This window comes from Xiphophorus couchianus, chromosome 14 (assembly GCF_001444195.1).
Source record: "Xiphophorus couchianus chromosome 14, X_couchianus-1.0, whole genome shotgun sequence".
NCBI lineage: Eukaryota > Metazoa > Chordata > Actinopteri > Cyprinodontiformes > Poeciliidae > Xiphophorus > Xiphophorus couchianus.
In genome coordinates this window covers 12,279,379-12,296,821 of record NC_040241.1, presented here as the reverse complement: position 1 = coordinate 12,296,821, position 17,443 = coordinate 12,279,379, and the positions used below count along the sequence as shown (strand labels likewise).

Below are 17,443 nucleotides of genomic sequence, written 5' to 3'. Positions count from 1 at the left end.
TGATCTCCAAACAACTTTGTATTATGACAAAACATCTCTGTTTTGGACTTATTTGTCTAATAGTCATTATTGTAGAATTTTTTTGTAGTGATTCTAGTTGTATTCGGGTTAAGATTCACCACAACTGGTGGATAAACTTGGGCTGCAAGATATTAGAAAAACATGTTATATGCAATCATTTTTGCTTAAAACTGCAACAACAAATAAAAAAAAACCAGCATGTAGGAAATTACTTGTGCCCTTCCCAAGAGTCAATGGAAACATATTTATTAGCATTACAGCAGTCAAATCCTTATTATAACTGCTGATCAACTTTTTGTCTCCTCTCTCGTCTTTTGACAATTATTCTGTGGTGATGAGCTCCAAGCGGAACGCCTCCTTGTCATCACCCTAATGCTTAGGTCCCTTCTCAGATTCTGTCAGGTTCCAGTTCAAATGTTAGCAATTGTCTTGCAGAGGTAACTATAGCTGCCCACAAGAGGCATAATTTGGTTTCATAATGTGAATCCTATTTAGAAAGGTGGCCCCTTTTATGGTTTAAGTAGCTTTGATGCTCATTTAGTCATGCAGTCTTCTGCACTAATCCACTAATAAAAACTTTTTTCAACCCTGTATTTTCTGTGGTGAAGAGGGGGTCAGTTGAGCAAAATTGTTTGCTCAGCAGAAGAAAAAGAAATCCAATTTGAAGGTGTTCAGTGACACAGGTGGCAAAAACAGCAAATCTTGTTATGAACAGTCTGTAAATTATTGAAGAGGCTCAATTTGCCACCCAGTTCCCACAGTTTACTTGTAAAAAGTAAGCTGTGGAATGACTCCATGAATGAATGAATGAATGAATGAATGAATGACTCCTTTGAGATCAATTTTGATGTCAGCGAGCAGGTGAACTCACAGTGAGGTGAGAGCGCCCTCCTGAGGTAGATAGGTGCAATGTATTTTTGTTACCCGAGTAAAACTAAAGTGAATATTTTTTTATATTTTTAATAGACGGCGATAATTAAACAATGAGCACACGAGTGCTAGAAAAATATTTATCTGCCAAAAATATAAAAATAACCGCATTTTTGTCCTTATAGCGATGGTACTACATCAGATTAGCTTAATTTAGCTAACTGACCAAGATCCGCATCGCTAATAGGAAAATAAGACGTGAAACCTGCATTTTATTTCATTACTATAAAAAAAAATGTAAATGTATATTTGTGATATTGGTACAGGAAACATCTGGGATCTCTAGGAGTATGTATGGCTTGAGAAAACATGGAAATTGTTGAAATAATCGCATCCGGAAACAAAGCCAGCTAACAGTAATCCAAACATCAACGGATCTGAGACGCCATTACAGCTATTAGGCTACAGCAGCTATTAGGCTACAGCTGCTATTAGGCTACAGCAGCTATTAGGCTACAGCTGCTATTAGGCTACAGCAGCTATTAGGCTACAGCTGCTATTAGGCTACAGCAGCTATTAGGCTACAGCTGCTGTTAGGCTACAGCAGCTGTTAGGCTACAGCTGCTGTTAGGCTACAGCAGCTGTTAGGCTACAGCAGCTATTAGGCTACAGCTACTATTAGGCTACAGCTGCTATTAGGCTACAGCTGCTATTAGGCTACAGCTGGCTGCATGATAAATGTTTCAGCACAAGTAGAGAAATGTGGAATCAGTGTGGCTTATTTGTAAGGGTTGCCAAGTCTCTTCTCTATAAAGAAAATAAAACTAAAGCTGGGCCAAAATTGTTCTAATAACTCTTAATAACAAACATAACAGCAAATCCAGTTCAGAAAAGCTAAAGAACGAAAATAGTATTTTATATTAATTGCACGTTTAAAACACGCTAAAGTCATGAAGCATGCCATGACCTACAAATCAGTATGAGCAGATACATTTTTAAAAAGTATGTTATAGTCATATTTATATTTTTAAAAAGGACATTCTACAAAAATATCAGAGCTTCAATAAATCGTTGCACCAAAATCTGCCTATCTGATAACTTTGGTTTTAATTTTAAAACAATTTCTAATAAACATTTCACATTATTTCCCTTAAAAACTGCAATCAAACCAGGCATTGCGTAAAAATAGTTTTTAAAAAATAGTAATAATCAACAAAGACAATGATATATAGTAAAACTTTTATTCATTTTTTTCAAGTCAAAAAACAAACAGAACAGAGATACAGAGAATGAGATCATGACTTGATTTTTATACAGTGGCAACTTTAAGTTAAACCTTCCTTTAAACTGGACAGATGAATTCTTTCCTCAGCTTGAGACCCTGCATCGCCTTCAGACACACAAACGTACACACACTCACTCACTCACTCACTCACTCACTCACTCACTCATTCATTCAACAGGGGAGTCCTGTTGTTGTGGACTGACGAAACAGCACAGTTAAGACAACAGCGTTGGATGCAAACGTAGTGGACAAAATGCAACACTTTGTGGAATTAATGTCCATCGGACCCGCTTTGTGTCTAAGGCCAGAAAACGCTGCTCATTCAAGCCGAGGCTAAATATGAAGCAGTTTTGTTTTTTTCTTTCCACAAAATTAGATTGCATTACGTTTTCCCGAACCTAAAATATGCATTTAGCTCAGCGGGACTCCCAGTCGGAGTCGACGCTAAACCCACCTCCTCCCCATAATTTCCCCTCATCACAGGTAAAATGCATGGAGGAAAAAAAATACAAGGAAACACTGATTTTAGAAACTCCGGGATGAAGAGGTAGGGAAACCAGTCATTTCAAAATCAAACGAGGAAGGGTCAAACAGCAACCTCCCAATTTACCAAGCCAGCAAGCTGTGTAAAGATGTAAAAAAAAAAAAGAAGTTCACACTATTGTAGTGGCATTTTTAAAACAAAGGCTAAGAGTGCAGCTTCTTTGGACCATTTCTTATTAAAAATAAGGTTTGAATATACCATCTCCGACTTTTGTAGAAAGCAGGACAGAAAGTGTTTCCCTCTGAAGACTTTAAACTTCCAGGCTACTTTAACTGGAGCGAGAAACTTAAAATGAGAAAGTCAGCTGGCGATTAAGATCTGTCCCCTGCCTCTTCACCCAGAGCAGATGAACTTCCTGCAAACAGGACTAGAAAGTCACCAAAAGCAAACAAGAAAAAAATTAAACTCTTATTTTCTCTATCCATACTCATACAGAAAAGTAGTTAACTTCATAAATAAACTGAGTAGAACGCAAGTACACTTCAGCTATTAGAAATAGGACAAAAATTTGCAAAATGTAGGAGGGATTTTTAAAATGTATAGACGTGCACTACTTCTGAAAACAAGGACAAAAGCAGCAAGACCAAAACTATTATCCCTCACCTATTCTGAGCTCCATTTCGTCACAGATTCAAAATCAAAAATCAGATTCATTTTTACAATTTCTTGTGTGAAATCTGAAATTCCCCGTTTCTAGGGAAGATTAGCATCTGGAAAAGTGTTTATTTTTTTGTCTGCTTTTGACGTACAAGTTTCTAAAATGGTAGACAAAAAGATGCTGGTGGGTAGTTTTGTGACATCTTTCAGGTTTTTGGGGTGTGAAGGATGAAGAAGATGGAGGCGATGGATTCATATGCTCATGTAAGTTTAGAGCAAGGACATAAAAGTCCTTTCTCTCCAAACCTGTTCTCTCTTCTTTTTTAAAGTGTGCATTTATGCAGATGATACAAATGTGTCCGCCTAAACTTTCTTTAAATGCTTAACAAGAAACAGTTTTTGTGATATCATTATGGTTTATGTTTAAATGGTGAATACAATCTTTACTTCTCAGGCTTTTGGCAACATGTACACCATCGACTACACAACCAGCATTTATAGACTGCGAGAAAGAGAGAGAGAGAGAGGGACTGGATGCAGGACACCAAAGTTAAAAAGGGACTTAAATGTTCACATCTTCCTCCCCTTTTCATTCCCTCCGGGGGATTATCAGTTTTTCTTCACACCCCATCTTGAAATTAAAGAGTAAAGAAACTACTTCAAAAGGCAACATTTTCACCCCTCATCAGGTAAAGCAGCGCAAGTCTTTCACAAACAGTTTTGAACATCTTGTGGGGGAGGGGAGCAACTTCCCGGTGGAGTCACGGGTCCCACAGCACCACCTTCTCAAGCCGATTAAAGCTGCTGCTGTCCTTCAGCCTCCCCCCTGCCTCCTCCGCAGCTCAGTTGTTTTCCTCATCGCTGTCATCAGGGCTGATGGCCGGGCTGTAGGTAGGGGAGGTGGGGCTGTAGCCGGGGGAGGTGGGGCTGTAGGTGGAGCCTTTGGGGCTAGTAGGCGAGTACGTCGGAGACGTGGGCGAGTACTTGGGCGAAGTTGGGGAGTAAGTGGGAGAGGTGGGAGAGTATTTGGGGCTGGTAGGGGTGTACGTGGGGGAGGTAGGGGAGTAGGTGGGGGAGGTGGGGCTGTATTTTGGAGTTGTTGGGGAGTAGGTAGGGGAGGTGGGGGAGTACTTCGGTGATGTAGGCGAGTACTTCGGCGACGTTGGGGAGTATTTTGGAGAGGTGGGGGTGTACTCCGGAGAGCTGGGGCTGTATGAGGGGGACGTCGGGGTGTATTTGGGTGAGGTTGGGGAGTACGATGGAGAGCTGGGGCTGTACGACGGCGAGCTGGGTGTGTAAGTGGGCGACTGAGGGGTGTAGCGTGGACTGGAGGGGGAGTAGGATGGAGATGTAGGAGAATAAGAGGGTGAAGTTGGGGAGTAGTTTGGACTGGTTGGTGTGTAGTTGGGGGAGGTTGGGGAGTAAGAGGGCGATGTGGGAGAGTATGAAGGGGAGGTAGGAGAGTAACTGGGGGATGTTGGGGTGTAGTTCGGCGATGTGGGGCTGTAGCTCGGACTGGTTGGAGAGTAGGAAGGAGACGTAGGGGAGTAGGAAGGGGAAGTGGGGGAGTAGGATGGAGAAGTGGGAGAGTAAGAGGGTGAGGTTGGCGAGTAGGAGGGTGAAGTAGGGGAGTAGCTGGGCGACGTCGGGCTGTAGCTTGGCGATGTTGGGCTGTAGCTCGGAGAGGTCGGAGAATATGACGGAGACGTCGGAGAGTACGAGGGAGAAGTGGGGGAGTAGGAGGGAGACGTTGGGGAGTAAGACGGAGACGTTGGGGAGTAAGAGGGAGACGTCGGGGAGTAACTGGGTGAAGTGGGGGAGTACGATGGAGACGTGGGGCTGTAGTTGGGGCTGGTGGGGGAGTAAGAGGGAGAAGTGGGGGAGTAGGAAGGCGATGTTGGGGAGTAGCCTGGGCTCTGAGGGGTGTAGCCCCCCGGAGAACGAGGCTCGTAGGCGGGGGAGGTGGGAGAGTAGTTTGGTGACATGGCTCCACCTGAGGAAGAAAATTCAAAAACCAATCATTTAGGGTTCACTCAACAGCTCTGCATAATTCAAACTCCAATTCGTTTGCCTAGAATGTCTGGTTCGTTTGAGGAACTGAACTCCGGTTTGCACAATAGTGATAAACTTATGATAGTTTAAGCTGCCATACATTTTATGATTTCAAACTCTATAGCAACACTTTCCTTAACAGATGGTGAAAGAGTAGAGAGGCTGTTATATTAGATGTCAGGTTTGGGGTTGGTAGGAAACCCTTATTTTTCTAAGGACATTTTTGAAGCAATAACAATAGGTAAAGATTATAAGAGCACATTTTCTGATGGATCTAACCTGGAGATGGGATGTATGGACTGACTGGTCCAGGAGACCCTGGAGACCCCGGTGTGGGAGACCAGGCTGGGGAGTAACCTGGAGAGAAGCCGCTCGCGTCTGACGCTGCGCTGGGAGAGAAACCTGCTGCTCCAGGGGTCATGCCGCTTCCTAAGTGACCAAATAAAGAGTAAGTGAATGAATAGAAAAAGATGAGAGGGCCAAAGCAATGACTGTATTTGTACCTACCAACACTGGGGGACCATGCTCCATAGGCTGGGGTGGCTCCGGTGTTCCAGGGTGTCATGGCAGGAGACATACCGCTCATGGGGCTCGGCACCGAGCCAAAGAACATTCCAGTGGCTGCAAACAAAGACGTAGAACATATCAACATATGTGTAGATCCCAAAACATCTACACCTCAAATCAAGAACAATTCCTCCACTTACGCCCCGCCACGCTGATGCCCGGGATGTTGGTCGGGATCTCCATGCCGTACTTGCACTTCTCAGCATCTAGCAGCAGGTCAAAGCAGCCAGTCCCCGCTGGGGCGAGCTGGCCGAGCATGATGTTCTCCGACACGCCCTTCATTGGGTCGCACTCTCCGTGAGAGGACGCCTCCATTAGCACATCCACCTGCAGCGGAAAAGGAAACAAGATTTGTTAAGAATTACAAAAATATAAAGTGAGGATTGATCCCTTTGAGTTAAATAAAAATCCTTGTACCGTCTCCTCAAAGGAACACTTCATGAGAGGTCCGGTGTCTTGACGGTTGATGCCGTGACGCGTGATGGCCATCAGGTGACCGCGGCAGGTCATAGTGTCACAAAGCAGAGCCAAGTGGCGGTAGTTGACGTAGGAGCCATCAAAGGAGATGACGTGGTACAACTCTCTCTCCAGAGCTTTTCGGACAGCTTCGATACCCAAAACCTTTTCAACAAACAATTCTCAGTGACAATCCCAATGAAATAAACCTTCAGCTCATGATGAAAGAAGGGCAAGGGCTTTGTACCGTGAAGATCTCCACGATGTCGTTGGAGGTGGTCCTGACAGGATCCACGTCCTTCTCACTGAGCACCCTCATGAGGCTCACTCCGTCCGTCTCAAGGATCCACTCCTGCAGGGCCTTGAACTCTCCATCCTCCGTGATGATGATCTTCTTCTTGTTGTCGGTCTGAGGCAGATGCATGTACACCTGAAAGAGATGAGCAAAAACATATTTGTAGAGATTTACTAAAGAAACAAAACTCAAGGAATAAAAAGAAGAAACCCCGATGGATTCACCTTGCTGATCTGCTCGATGCCCTGCAGAGTCATGTCCGTCAGCATGTTGGACTCGATGCACCTCAGAAACACATCGTCGTCCATTTTGTCCACAACCTCCTCGTCCTGGTCAAGCACAGCAGATTCTTACAATCTGAACTGGATTCTCTCAGTTTCATTGTTAACCAAAGCTCACCTCTTGAAACTTGTTCTCGTCGCTGTTCATGATTCGAATTCGCAGCACCAGTTTTTCAGCGTTGTCATCGTTGAAGATGCAATTAAGGTCGTCACCAAAACCTAAGATAAGGAAAGTGCAATGTAACTGAGTGGGGAAGTTGAGGAAGAGTGGGTTTAATTTCTTTATAAAACGTTGAATGAAGTGTTACTCAACCCACCTGCATTGATCTTCTCTGCGATCTGCTCCATGGTCAGTTTGCGGTCAGTCATATGCTTGCGGTCGAGCTCGATGCGCAGCAGCCACGGGGAAATGCGAGTCACATCAAAGTCCGGCATCTCGTAGTAGACGTTCACCCACTCCTGATCCTCGGCCACCACGGTGTTCTGAGGGTTGGGGTCATAGTAGATGGCGGTGTTGGCAGTCACCTGGAAGACAACGCTCAGTTTAAACCCAGTTTTTAAACACTATCAGATTTTAAAAAAGCTCTGGATATCTCACCTTCCTGAGCGTTGTATGCTCCAGTCGACACAGGATGTCCTTAGCTCTCTCCGCGTCACGTGCTGCCTGACCCAGCAGGAAGACAGTCAGCGACGGCGTCTTGGGCCTCTTCGAGATGTTGATCAACTCTTTGAGACGAGGCACACCAAGCGTGACGTTTTTGGCCGACACTCCGGCGTAGTGGAAAGTGTTCAGGGTCATCTGGGTGGCCGGCTCTCCCAGCGACTGGGCAGCTAGCGCGCCGACCATTTCACCAGGGTGGGCCTGGAGGAGGACAGGAAGAATCGTTTCAGGCTTTCAGATTAAAATGAAAGCTCAAACAGCTCCAACATCTGCTGAACTTACAATGGATTGGTTGAACTTGGTCTCTATCTCTCCCAGCAGCCAGTCGTAAGCCTCGGTGGACAGGCGGAACTCCTCCGTCATGCGTTTGGAGCAGAGCGTCGACCGCAGGTGGATGTTGAAGAGCAGAGTGGCGTTCTCCTGGGCCTGCCTGCTCAGAGGATCGTCGCCATTGACAATAACCAGCTTCTTACTCAGCTCGTGAACGCCTGAGGAGGATAAAAAAAAACATATGGGTTGAACTTCACAACAAAAACTAGCTGTAAAACTGCTAACATAACGGCTTGGGGTGTTCTTTTTAAGCAGCTCTACACAACATTTGACGTCAACTTGTAATTATTTTACATGATTTAGCAATTCTCAAGTTTAAAGAGATTTAGGGGTTTTTTTTATTTTTCAGCTTTACCTTCAACCACTCGCAGGGGATTTAGGTCTGTTGGGGTTCGAGTGTTGATTCGGAAAATCTTCTGAGCGTTCCAGATCATTCTGGCCAGGTTGCACGGCAGCACCACCTGCAGGCAAAGAGACATATTGCAGTTCATACAATTATACATCATCTACCATGTCTAGAGGCTTTTAAAGATGATAGAGATTCATAATAGTTCTGAGGTTTATTCCAAATCTTGAAAATGTCAAGAACACACATTTAAAGTCTGAGAACAGGATTTAAAAGCAAGCAACATTTACTTAGATCCGACCGCAAAACCATTTAAATCTGATCTCATTAAATAAATTCATGCAAATAAAACTGATTTAAAGGGAAGTCCCCAGGCTCAAGATTCCTGCTTCTGCTTTTACCTGCAATGACTGATTGAAAACTTTGTCATTACCATTTCTGAACACGTTTTTACATTTAGGAATGTTTCTGTAGCTTGCTGACTGTTCATTGTGTGTACTGCTGTAACTGTTGCTGATTTAATCGGAAGTCAGAGCAGATTTTAAGAGTCCTTTTAGACAAAAGGAAAAAAAAAATGTTTTGCTGTCCTCTTGTGGACCATATGATCACCCACCTTACTGTCACCAGTGGGGAAAATCGCCCGCAGGATCTCCCTGTCCTCCCTCATCTTCTCAAACTCCTTCTCCAAGACGCTCTGCACGTGTGCATTAGTCAGCACGTCTTTCACCACGTCTTCCTGCAGCACCCGTCTCAACGCGCGCTCGTTGGTGCAGTCAAACCGAAACCTGGAGGGATTAAAAAGCGGGCGGGTGAATTAAAAATTCGGAACAATTGAAGGAGACCCGAGTTGGTTCAGGATTTTTGCATGCGTACTTCTTTTCGAACGCCTTGTTGGAGGGCTTCAACGTCGCCAGGTTTTGGAACTCGACGTTCTCTCCCGCCAGGCCGTCCTCGCCGTAACGCAGCTGAACCACCTGGTTGATGGAGTTTCGTACCGTGGCGTCGTACTTCACCATCACAGACTCCATGGATTTGATCAGACGACGCTGAATATAACCTGGAAGTAAAGCGAGAAGATCTCTTTTAGCTGACGAACCCAAACATCTGCAGCTACATCTTAAATGGCTGAAATGATTGACTGTGATGAATCGACTATTGAAATAATTGTCAAAAGTGTTGTAATCGATTGATCGTTAACTGGAGTATACACTCAAAAAACTTTCATTTGCTGAAAAAACATATTGAAAGCAGCAGTGAAGCCAAAACTGTACAATAAATAAATAAATAAATAAATTTGCATTTAAGATAAGGACCTCTTCACAAAACTCCTCAAGTGGCAAAGTTTCAGTAAGCATTATTTTAGCTGCAGATGCATCCTTGCAAATGATTAAGTGTTCACTTAAAGAATGATTTTTTTTGTTGCGTTTTAGGCAATAAAATGTTTATTTTCTTATTTAAAAAAGTATTTGAATTTTTTCTAAATGATATAAAAAAGAAAGACTTAAGAAGTAAAATGAAAAATCTGCAGAATGTGGCAATTTAAAAAAAATAAAATTAATCAATCCTCAGAGTAATTGACAGAATAATGGATCAGTAAAATGATTGCTAGCTGCAGCCCTCATGTTTTAGCCACGCTGCTGCTGTGCGCACACACCCGTCTCAGCGGTCTTGACAGCCGTGTCGATCAGACCCTCTCTGCCTCCCATGGCGTGGAAGAAGAACTCGGTCGGCGTCAGCCCAGCCAGGTAGGAGTTCTCCACGAAGCCTCGGCTCTCAGGACCGTAGTCATCCTTGATGAAGTGAGGCAGCGTGCGGTGCTTGAACCCGAAGGGGATTCGCTTACCCTCCACATTTTGCTGGCCCACCACGGCGATAACCTGAAGGAGAAACGGGATTACGCTCGGCTCAAACCGTAACAGTGTTCTCTGGCGACGGTCGGGCCGAGGCGTTACCTGCGAGATGTTGATCTTTGAGCCCTTGGAGCCTGCCACCACCATGGACTTGAAGTTGTTGTACTCCGACAGCGACTTCTGCGCGGAGGATCCCGTTTTGTCACGAGCGTCGTTCAGGATACGGTTCACCTGGTTCTCGAAGGTTTGCCTCAAGGTGTTACCGGGTGTCGGTTCCAGCTCGTTGTTGTGAGCTTTTTCAATAACCTGGCAGATGAAAAGGAGGGACATTAAACTCTGCTATGCCACATATCTAGTGTTTCTTGCACAAAAAACCCTCCTAAATGGTTAACAAATAGTTATTCTGTGTGTTGAAAACATATCTAAGAGTTTCCCCTCACTTCTATCACATCCTGTTTGGCCTTCTTGATGGTGTTCTGGATGTCGAGGTACGTCTTAGCATCAGCAATGGAGTCTCCAATACCAATGGAATGACCTGTTGTTGTCACAAAGACATTGGTATGAAGAAAAGTCCCGTTTAACTCAAAATTAGACACTGGCTGCGTTTCCATTACAAATGTGCAAAAAACCTTTTCAATACTCTGCAAATGTTGAAAAAACACAATTTCACAATCGTGGTGTTTCCATTAAATAAGAAATGCTAGTCAAATCACATGTGATTTTAATTTTATGATCAATAGTAACAGAGCTATTTTAGTTTAAAGTGTCAAGATTCAAAACTTTCCAAACAAAGTTGGCAGAATTCTGCCCATCTTTGGTGCATTTCTTTCTTTTAATTCCCAGTAAATATTTTCATGGGCAGATGGACAAAAGGACAAATGGCTGGACAGACGAAGAGGATGGATTGAAGAATAGATACGCATACAAACATTGGATTGACAGACAAAGGTCTGTAAGGATTAAAGCATAGATGGAAAACTGGACAGGACAGACGATGAAACATTTGATGGACAGAAAGCAACGGTCTGAGCGACAAATGGATGGAGGAATGAAAGGAAGGGATGGACTGATACTGGAAGCAACATTGGACAGGTTAAAAAAATATAAATGTTTTTTAAACCTGAACTGGAGTCTTAAATGAAATTTAATAAGTTTCAAGGCAGTGGAGGAACCTTGCAGCAGCGTTCACTGTGGATGCGTGTCTTACCCTCGATGAGCAGCCAGTTGTTGACCACCGTCTGAATGTTGGAGTAGAAGAGCCTGGTGATGTCGTGGCCCATCTCCAGGTAGGAGATGTGGACGAGGGAGCCAGCCGAGGTTCCCAGAGACTTCTTACACAGGATGCCCATGATCAACTCCCCGTTCTCCACTATGACCTGTTTTGAAAATTCACTTTTAAATCAAGCAGTCGGAGGCTGGTTCCTTTGTTTAAATCGGTAGATTAACATGTCTGCCCCCCGTACCTTGGTGTCACCAGGGGAGATGTGTTTGAACGGGCCGCTATCTTCATCGTCGGGGTGCGTGCTGTGGGTGCGGATCACGTTGATGTGTCCTGGAATGATGAGGCTGAAGATCTGCTTCCCCGTCCACAGCGGACGCGGTTTGAGAATAGCCGGCTGAGGCATCTTCCCGTCCCAGGTGGACAGGAACATCAGGAGGTTCATCACCTCACCCTGAGAGAGGAGGGAAAACCTGCAATGAGCACCAGCGATCTCAACCATGCATCTGTTCGGAGGTCCAGCAGCAATCCACGCACCCTCTCCAAGAACACGTCTCTTTTAGTGAACTTGCGAACGGCTGTGAGGGTGTCCTGCACGATACCCATGACGGGCCGGTTGGACTGGGGCGTGACGATCATCCGCGGCACCATGGCCAGCTCCTGAATCTCCGCCCTCGTCTCCAGCGACTGAGGGAGGTGGAGGTTCATCTCGTCCCCATCGAAGTCAGCATTATAAGGGGTGGTGACACTGCAGTGGTGAAGAACAGACATCAGCGAGGACAAAGACGATGCAGGAATCGCTAAGCTGCGCCACGGGAAACCAAAAACTTTGATCATTAGTTCCTACAACAAAAAATATCTGTCATCATAAATAATATTTGTAAAGAAATTACAGAAATTCAAAGTTGATATCCTGATCTGCTCCCAATTTTCTTTTAAGTGATCAACGTTGGAGTCGCCTGCAAAATGTGACTATCATCTGTTGCAGCAATGTTTTACAGAAACACTTTTTTGATTCACTCCTTTGTTTATGTGCAAATGCAGAATCATACGTGACTCCAGACAATATCAGGGACAACAGAAATCCTGACTGGGATTTTGCTCCTCTCTGTAAGAGCTGTTCAGATTTTATCCTCCTCGATACCTGAGGTTGAGTCGGAATGTCGACCAAGGCAGGATTCGAACTCTGTGCCCCATCATGGACATTTTATGTAGTGTGGGCTGTCGGTTGAAGATGATGATGTCACCGTCGCACATGTGCCTTTCCACCTAAAATGATAAAGACAAATTACAGTTAGAAATGTAATTTATTAGCATCGATATGAGTCACATGTTGCTTATGAACAGATATGCACAGAGAAATGCGACCATCGTGAGCAGATTTTAAGATTGATCTGCTGCGACTGGGTATCGTCCAAGTTGGAAACCTAAAAATCGACTCATTTTTGATCAGTGAGCGTGGCTACAGCACTGTAAAAAAGACTCACTGGTTACTGAGGATAGAAAACTTAAAGGGAACTATTTTCAGAAGCACAAAAAGGTGTTCCTACAACAGATTCACGGTTTGAAAGAAACTTTTAAGTCTTTTCACATCTCTATATGGCTGGGTGATATGACTTGAAAAAATATGATCTCAGACTTTTTAAAACCAAACCTGATTTGAATTGATGTTTTTTTCTCACTTTCTTTTGCTCAAAAAGACATTACAAATAATTTTATCAAGTGGCCGTCGTTTAAATAATCCTTTCTGTGAGTTCATCTGCGTTCAAAGTGAAAACAAATAAATAAAAAGTCTGCAAAACACGCTTGTCAGACGAGATGGTGGGCTTTGGGGGGGCTGACGTCACATTGATCTGGGGAAACACAAGGAGTGCATTGGAGAACAAAAATCCCAATTTTCCAAGAATTTATCATCCAGCTCTACATTGCGCTTTAAGACAAATCAGAATTGATTGAAGCAGGTAAAAGCTTCCCAAAATCAAAGACGGGAAAAATCCCAATGGAGAATCTCTATATGTGAACAAATATATGAACATTGTGTTGGTCTTGCCTTGTAGCCGATTTGCAGATGAAGGTCACTTGGTTTAGGGTGGAATCGCAGGTCGATTCTGTCTCCGTTGTCTCGGATAATGTACTTTGCCCCAGGGTACTGGCTGTTGCCTCTCCGGACCAACTCTTGCAATCTAGTAAAAGCAATCGGAGCGAAATTAGCTGGAGTTACCTGCAAAGTTATAATGATGCAGGACAAACTCGGGAGCCTCTCGGCTGTACCTGTCGATATTAAAGGGTGTGACAATCTCGGGGAAGGTCATGTTGGCCGCGATGGATCGTGGCACGCCCACTTGGTCGATCTGCAGGTTGGGGTCAGGGGTGATGACGGTTCGGGCCGAGAAGTCCACGCGTTTGCCCATCAGATTACCCCTCACTCGCCCCTCTTTTCCCTTTAGACGCTGCTTTATGGATTTGAGAGGGCGGCCAGATTTTTGCATTGCCTGAAAAAACAGAAAAGGTCTTTTTTGTTTAGCAAAGCAGCGAAAACATGATGATTGACTTTATACTAGCAGCTAAAATCCAGCTGAATTCGTATGTATACAAACCCTCGGCAGGCCTGGTAATTCGTTGTCGACCATCGTGGCCACGTGAAACTGAAGGAGCTTCACATCCTCGGCGATGACGTGAGCAGCTGCGCCACTTTGCTCGTTTCTTCTCAGCTGGTTGTTGATCTTCACGATGTCCGCCAGCTTATGGGTCAAATCGTCCTTTGAGACAAATATTTTTTAAATTTGTTAGACAATTTTAGCAAGGTGTGTCGTCGCAGAAACACAGAAGAATGATTTTAGTTCACCTGGTTGCGAGCCGAGCCCTGCATGACCACGGCGGGCCTCACGGCAAGCGGAGGCACAGGCAGCACGGTCACAATCATCCATTCTGGACGGGCGAACTTGGGATCCATGCCCAAGATGATGTCTTCTTCGTCTGAGATGCGCTTGAAGATCTCGTGAACGCGTTCGGGACTCAGCAGGATTTTCTTCTCCTGGGAATCCTCGTTGACGTGCTTCCACTCGGCGTACAGCTCCAAGCCCGAGCGTCGGATGCGCGGCTGGTAGCGCCCGCAGCCACCGTGACCCTGAGAGGAATCCAACAGGTGAATGGCAGGGAAACAGGCAGAGAACAGCAGGAAAAGGTAAATATAGACTCATAGTAAATACCTTCTCCTTGGTAATGTCCTCCTCCGTCTCCTGTGGCTCCATTCCAAATTTGTTGTCCATCTCTTCCCCTCCCTCACATATGTTTTTGCCTTTGCACAGCTCGTAGACGTGGGTTAGACGCTTCCTTGGCTGGCCCTTGGATTTCCCAAGGATTTCTTTGATCTTTGGGTTGTTCTAGAAAGAAAAGCAAAAACATAACTTAATACGACAAAATGTCATGTAGAAAACATGGACGTAGAAGATCAGGATTATAATAGGGTGATCAAAAAAAACCCCCACTAAATTTATGAGAATTTTTAATGAGTTTTATGAGCTAGAAAACTCAAATGAAAACAAAATAGTTAGTATTAGCCTGCCATTCCCACATGTGGTGAGTCAGATACTCTTTTAGAAACAAATGCTAAATTTATTTATTTATTTATTTTGTAAAAGTGTTAAAATAATAGAGCAACAAAAAAAATTATTGGTATAAGGATACTATTGTAAACCATGTGTTACTCATAAAATGCAGCGTCAATTTTAAATTCATATGAGACGTTATTTTACAAAAATATTTTGTTGCTATTATTTCAGCACCTGCTAACTTATGCTTTTTAAAGAGCTTTGCTTTATAAAAAACATTAACTTAGTCATACAAGTGTGTTAAGTTTTCTGCCGTTTAACTGTTAAAACTATGAATTGCATCTATACAAATAAACTCATTTGAATTAGGATTTCTTTTTTAGGTTAAATAATATGTCTGTCTCACAAAAGATAAAGTGTAATGAGAACAAAACGTTTTGCGGGGAAATCATTTGAGCAGCTTAGTGAAGGCAGAGTGTTTCTGGGTATTTGCAACTTTTGCCACACTGGTTTAATGTAATGGTGTCCGGATGAACACCACGTTTGGTGTCATTTACTTTCTTCATTCTTGAATGTAAACAAAGACACTTTACTTGTTGAATAGTGGATCAAGTGTAGCAAAACCGGACAAGATTTGCAACACAAAGAGTCATAACTATTCGGTGCCATTACTTTTGCTTATAAGCTACCAGCATATTTAATAAGCTCCTTAACTGGATAGATTTGAACCACTAAGCATTAAGTTTAAATGCAAAATATTGGCTTATAATTAATATTTACAGTAATAAAATGTAACTACTTACGGAATCCACCAACAGTTTTGAGCAAAAGAAGCAGACGCATCGAAGAATCTTCATTATTTTTGATATGAAGCCGACGTGGAAAACCGGCTTCGCCAGCTCTATGTGTCCGAAGTGGCCCGGACATTCAGTCATGTTGCCTGAAAGAACAAATGTATTGTAAGTGAGAGGTTCACAACCTCAGTTCGGGACAGAGATGTCTGGTTATGTTGCATGAAATTCAGACATGTCAACACTTTACCTGCACATGTCTGACATCTCCCACTGCGTTCTATGACCCCTTGTCTTGGATCCATAAGGCCACCAAGCTTAGGACGTCCTCCTTCCGTTGTTTCAGGGTATTTGATACCCCCTTCGGTAACCGACATCCGTTTCTGAAGAAGTCAACACATGGTAAAGCTAGAATAACCGCAATCATGTTTTCATAAATACCAAAATACAGAAGCGTTTAAAAATGTCTGCCACTATAAAAAAAAAGTAACTTTATAAAAGATCTACAACTTCTTCAGAAGATTTAATTTCCAAAACGGAAAATGTAAACACTACATATAAAGTAGAACAATAATTGAACACAACTTTCTTCCATATAAAAACACACTACAGCATATAAAAATAACAGAAAAATACATAAAATGTGTGTTTTATGAGGTTTTTTTTATTTATAATACCACATAACAGATCATAAAGTACACGGCTAAGTAGTATAAAAAAATATTTAAACGCTACATATCAAGTCACAAAAATTATTTACGATGGCCCTACAGACAACATCGAACGTTTTAAAAGGGGGTTTAATTCATGGGTCGTTTCAAAGTGTTGTGCTTTAAGTTTTTTTGAAGTTCCTGCAACATGCTAGTTAGCTCAAGCTCCAGCCTACACAGTTAGCTAGGCTAGGCTAACAGCAAGACTTTCCAGTTGCAAACAGAACCATGTCTTTGACGAAAGTGTTAACTACTTCGTTAACCGATAAAACTGCATAATTTAATGTGTCAACTATTAAATAGTTCATTAATAGGAAAATAAATCCCACCCCAAAACAGAAAACCTACAAGTTCATCTGGGCTGATGACTCCGAACTGAACTCTCTTGATCGTGCGCAATGGGCATGCGCTGTCACCGGAGGGCGGTCCGTGCATCCTGTCTATTCAAAGAGACGCGTCCTTCCTCGGCACGCCGCTTTGTGAGCAGGAACAGCCTGTAAATTGTCACCTCGACTCCGGCCAGGCCGCCAACGGTGACCGGAAAGTCTCCGAAGGCAATATTCCAGGTGCCTTTGTTGTCGGCTGCCTTTGGAGCTGAGTAATTTACGTTCAGTTCCTGCCTACACAGACCAACTACCGCTCCCTCCCCTTTTCCGATCTACTAACTTGAGCGCTCTAAGCGCTTCTAAACGTTGAGCAGCCCAACGCCTGCTTATATAGACCGAGAGCATACTACGGGGTTCCCCACTCAAAAACACAAGGACTGTTTGCTGAGAAGGTGGGACAAGCAACTCCGTAGTAACACGCTCATTGGCTTTTGAAAGTAGCTTTATGAATAATTAATGAGATTCCACGCACAGCCAATCAGAGTATACGTTAATTTCACCAGCAAATCATGGTTGAAGGCGGGTACAAATATTGAAGGAGCTCATTCTTATTGGTTTTCTTGAAAGAGAAAGGGCGGTGCATATTGTGCTTTGCATGAAAGCTATAAATATTTAGTAGATCCTCTCTGGA

At 43.6% G+C, this 17,443-nt stretch overlaps 1 protein-coding gene across 1 annotated transcript; it reads right to left on the bottom strand.

Annotated features, from left to right (window-relative positions):
- Positions 1-2,116: 2,116 nt before the first annotated feature.
- On the bottom strand, positions 2,117-17,118 carry polr2a (RNA polymerase II subunit A). The gene is made up of 29 exons (XM_028039086.1): positions 16,775-17,118; positions 15,967-16,099; positions 15,729-15,865; positions 14,584-14,757; positions 14,220-14,501; positions 13,972-14,133; positions 13,646-13,866; positions 13,425-13,557; positions 12,519-12,643; positions 11,912-12,122; positions 11,619-11,828; positions 11,363-11,531; positions 10,596-10,690; positions 10,258-10,461; positions 9,960-10,182; positions 9,179-9,362; positions 8,919-9,090; positions 8,315-8,420; positions 7,912-8,117; positions 7,567-7,830; positions 7,286-7,493; positions 7,087-7,187; positions 6,912-7,016; positions 6,640-6,822; positions 6,354-6,557; positions 6,077-6,263; positions 5,877-5,990; positions 5,649-5,798; positions 2,117-5,310 (listed from the first exon to the last, which is right to left on the bottom strand). The coding sequence occupies exons 1-29, from the start codon at positions 16,859-16,861 to the stop codon at positions 4,160-4,162; spliced, it is 5,901 nt and encodes a 1,966-aa protein (XP_027894887.1). The 5' UTR covers positions 16,862-17,118; the 3' UTR covers positions 2,117-4,159.
- Between the last annotated feature and the right edge of the window lie 325 nt (positions 17,119-17,443).

Excerpts from the sequence above, each read along its gene's own strand:
- polr2a (XM_028039086.1), bottom strand. The coding sequence starts at position 16,861 with ATGCACGGACCGCCCTCCGGTGACAGCGCATGCCCATTGCGCACGATC. Across the intron at positions 15,866-15,966 it reads GAGATGTCAGACATGTGCAG|GCAACATGACTGAATGTCCG; the intron begins GTAAAGTGTTGA and ends TTGTTCTTTCAG. Across the intron at positions 11,532-11,618 it reads TCTCCCCTGGTGACACCAAG|GTCATAGTGGAGAACGGGGA; the intron begins GTACGGGGGGCA and ends TTTTCAAAACAG.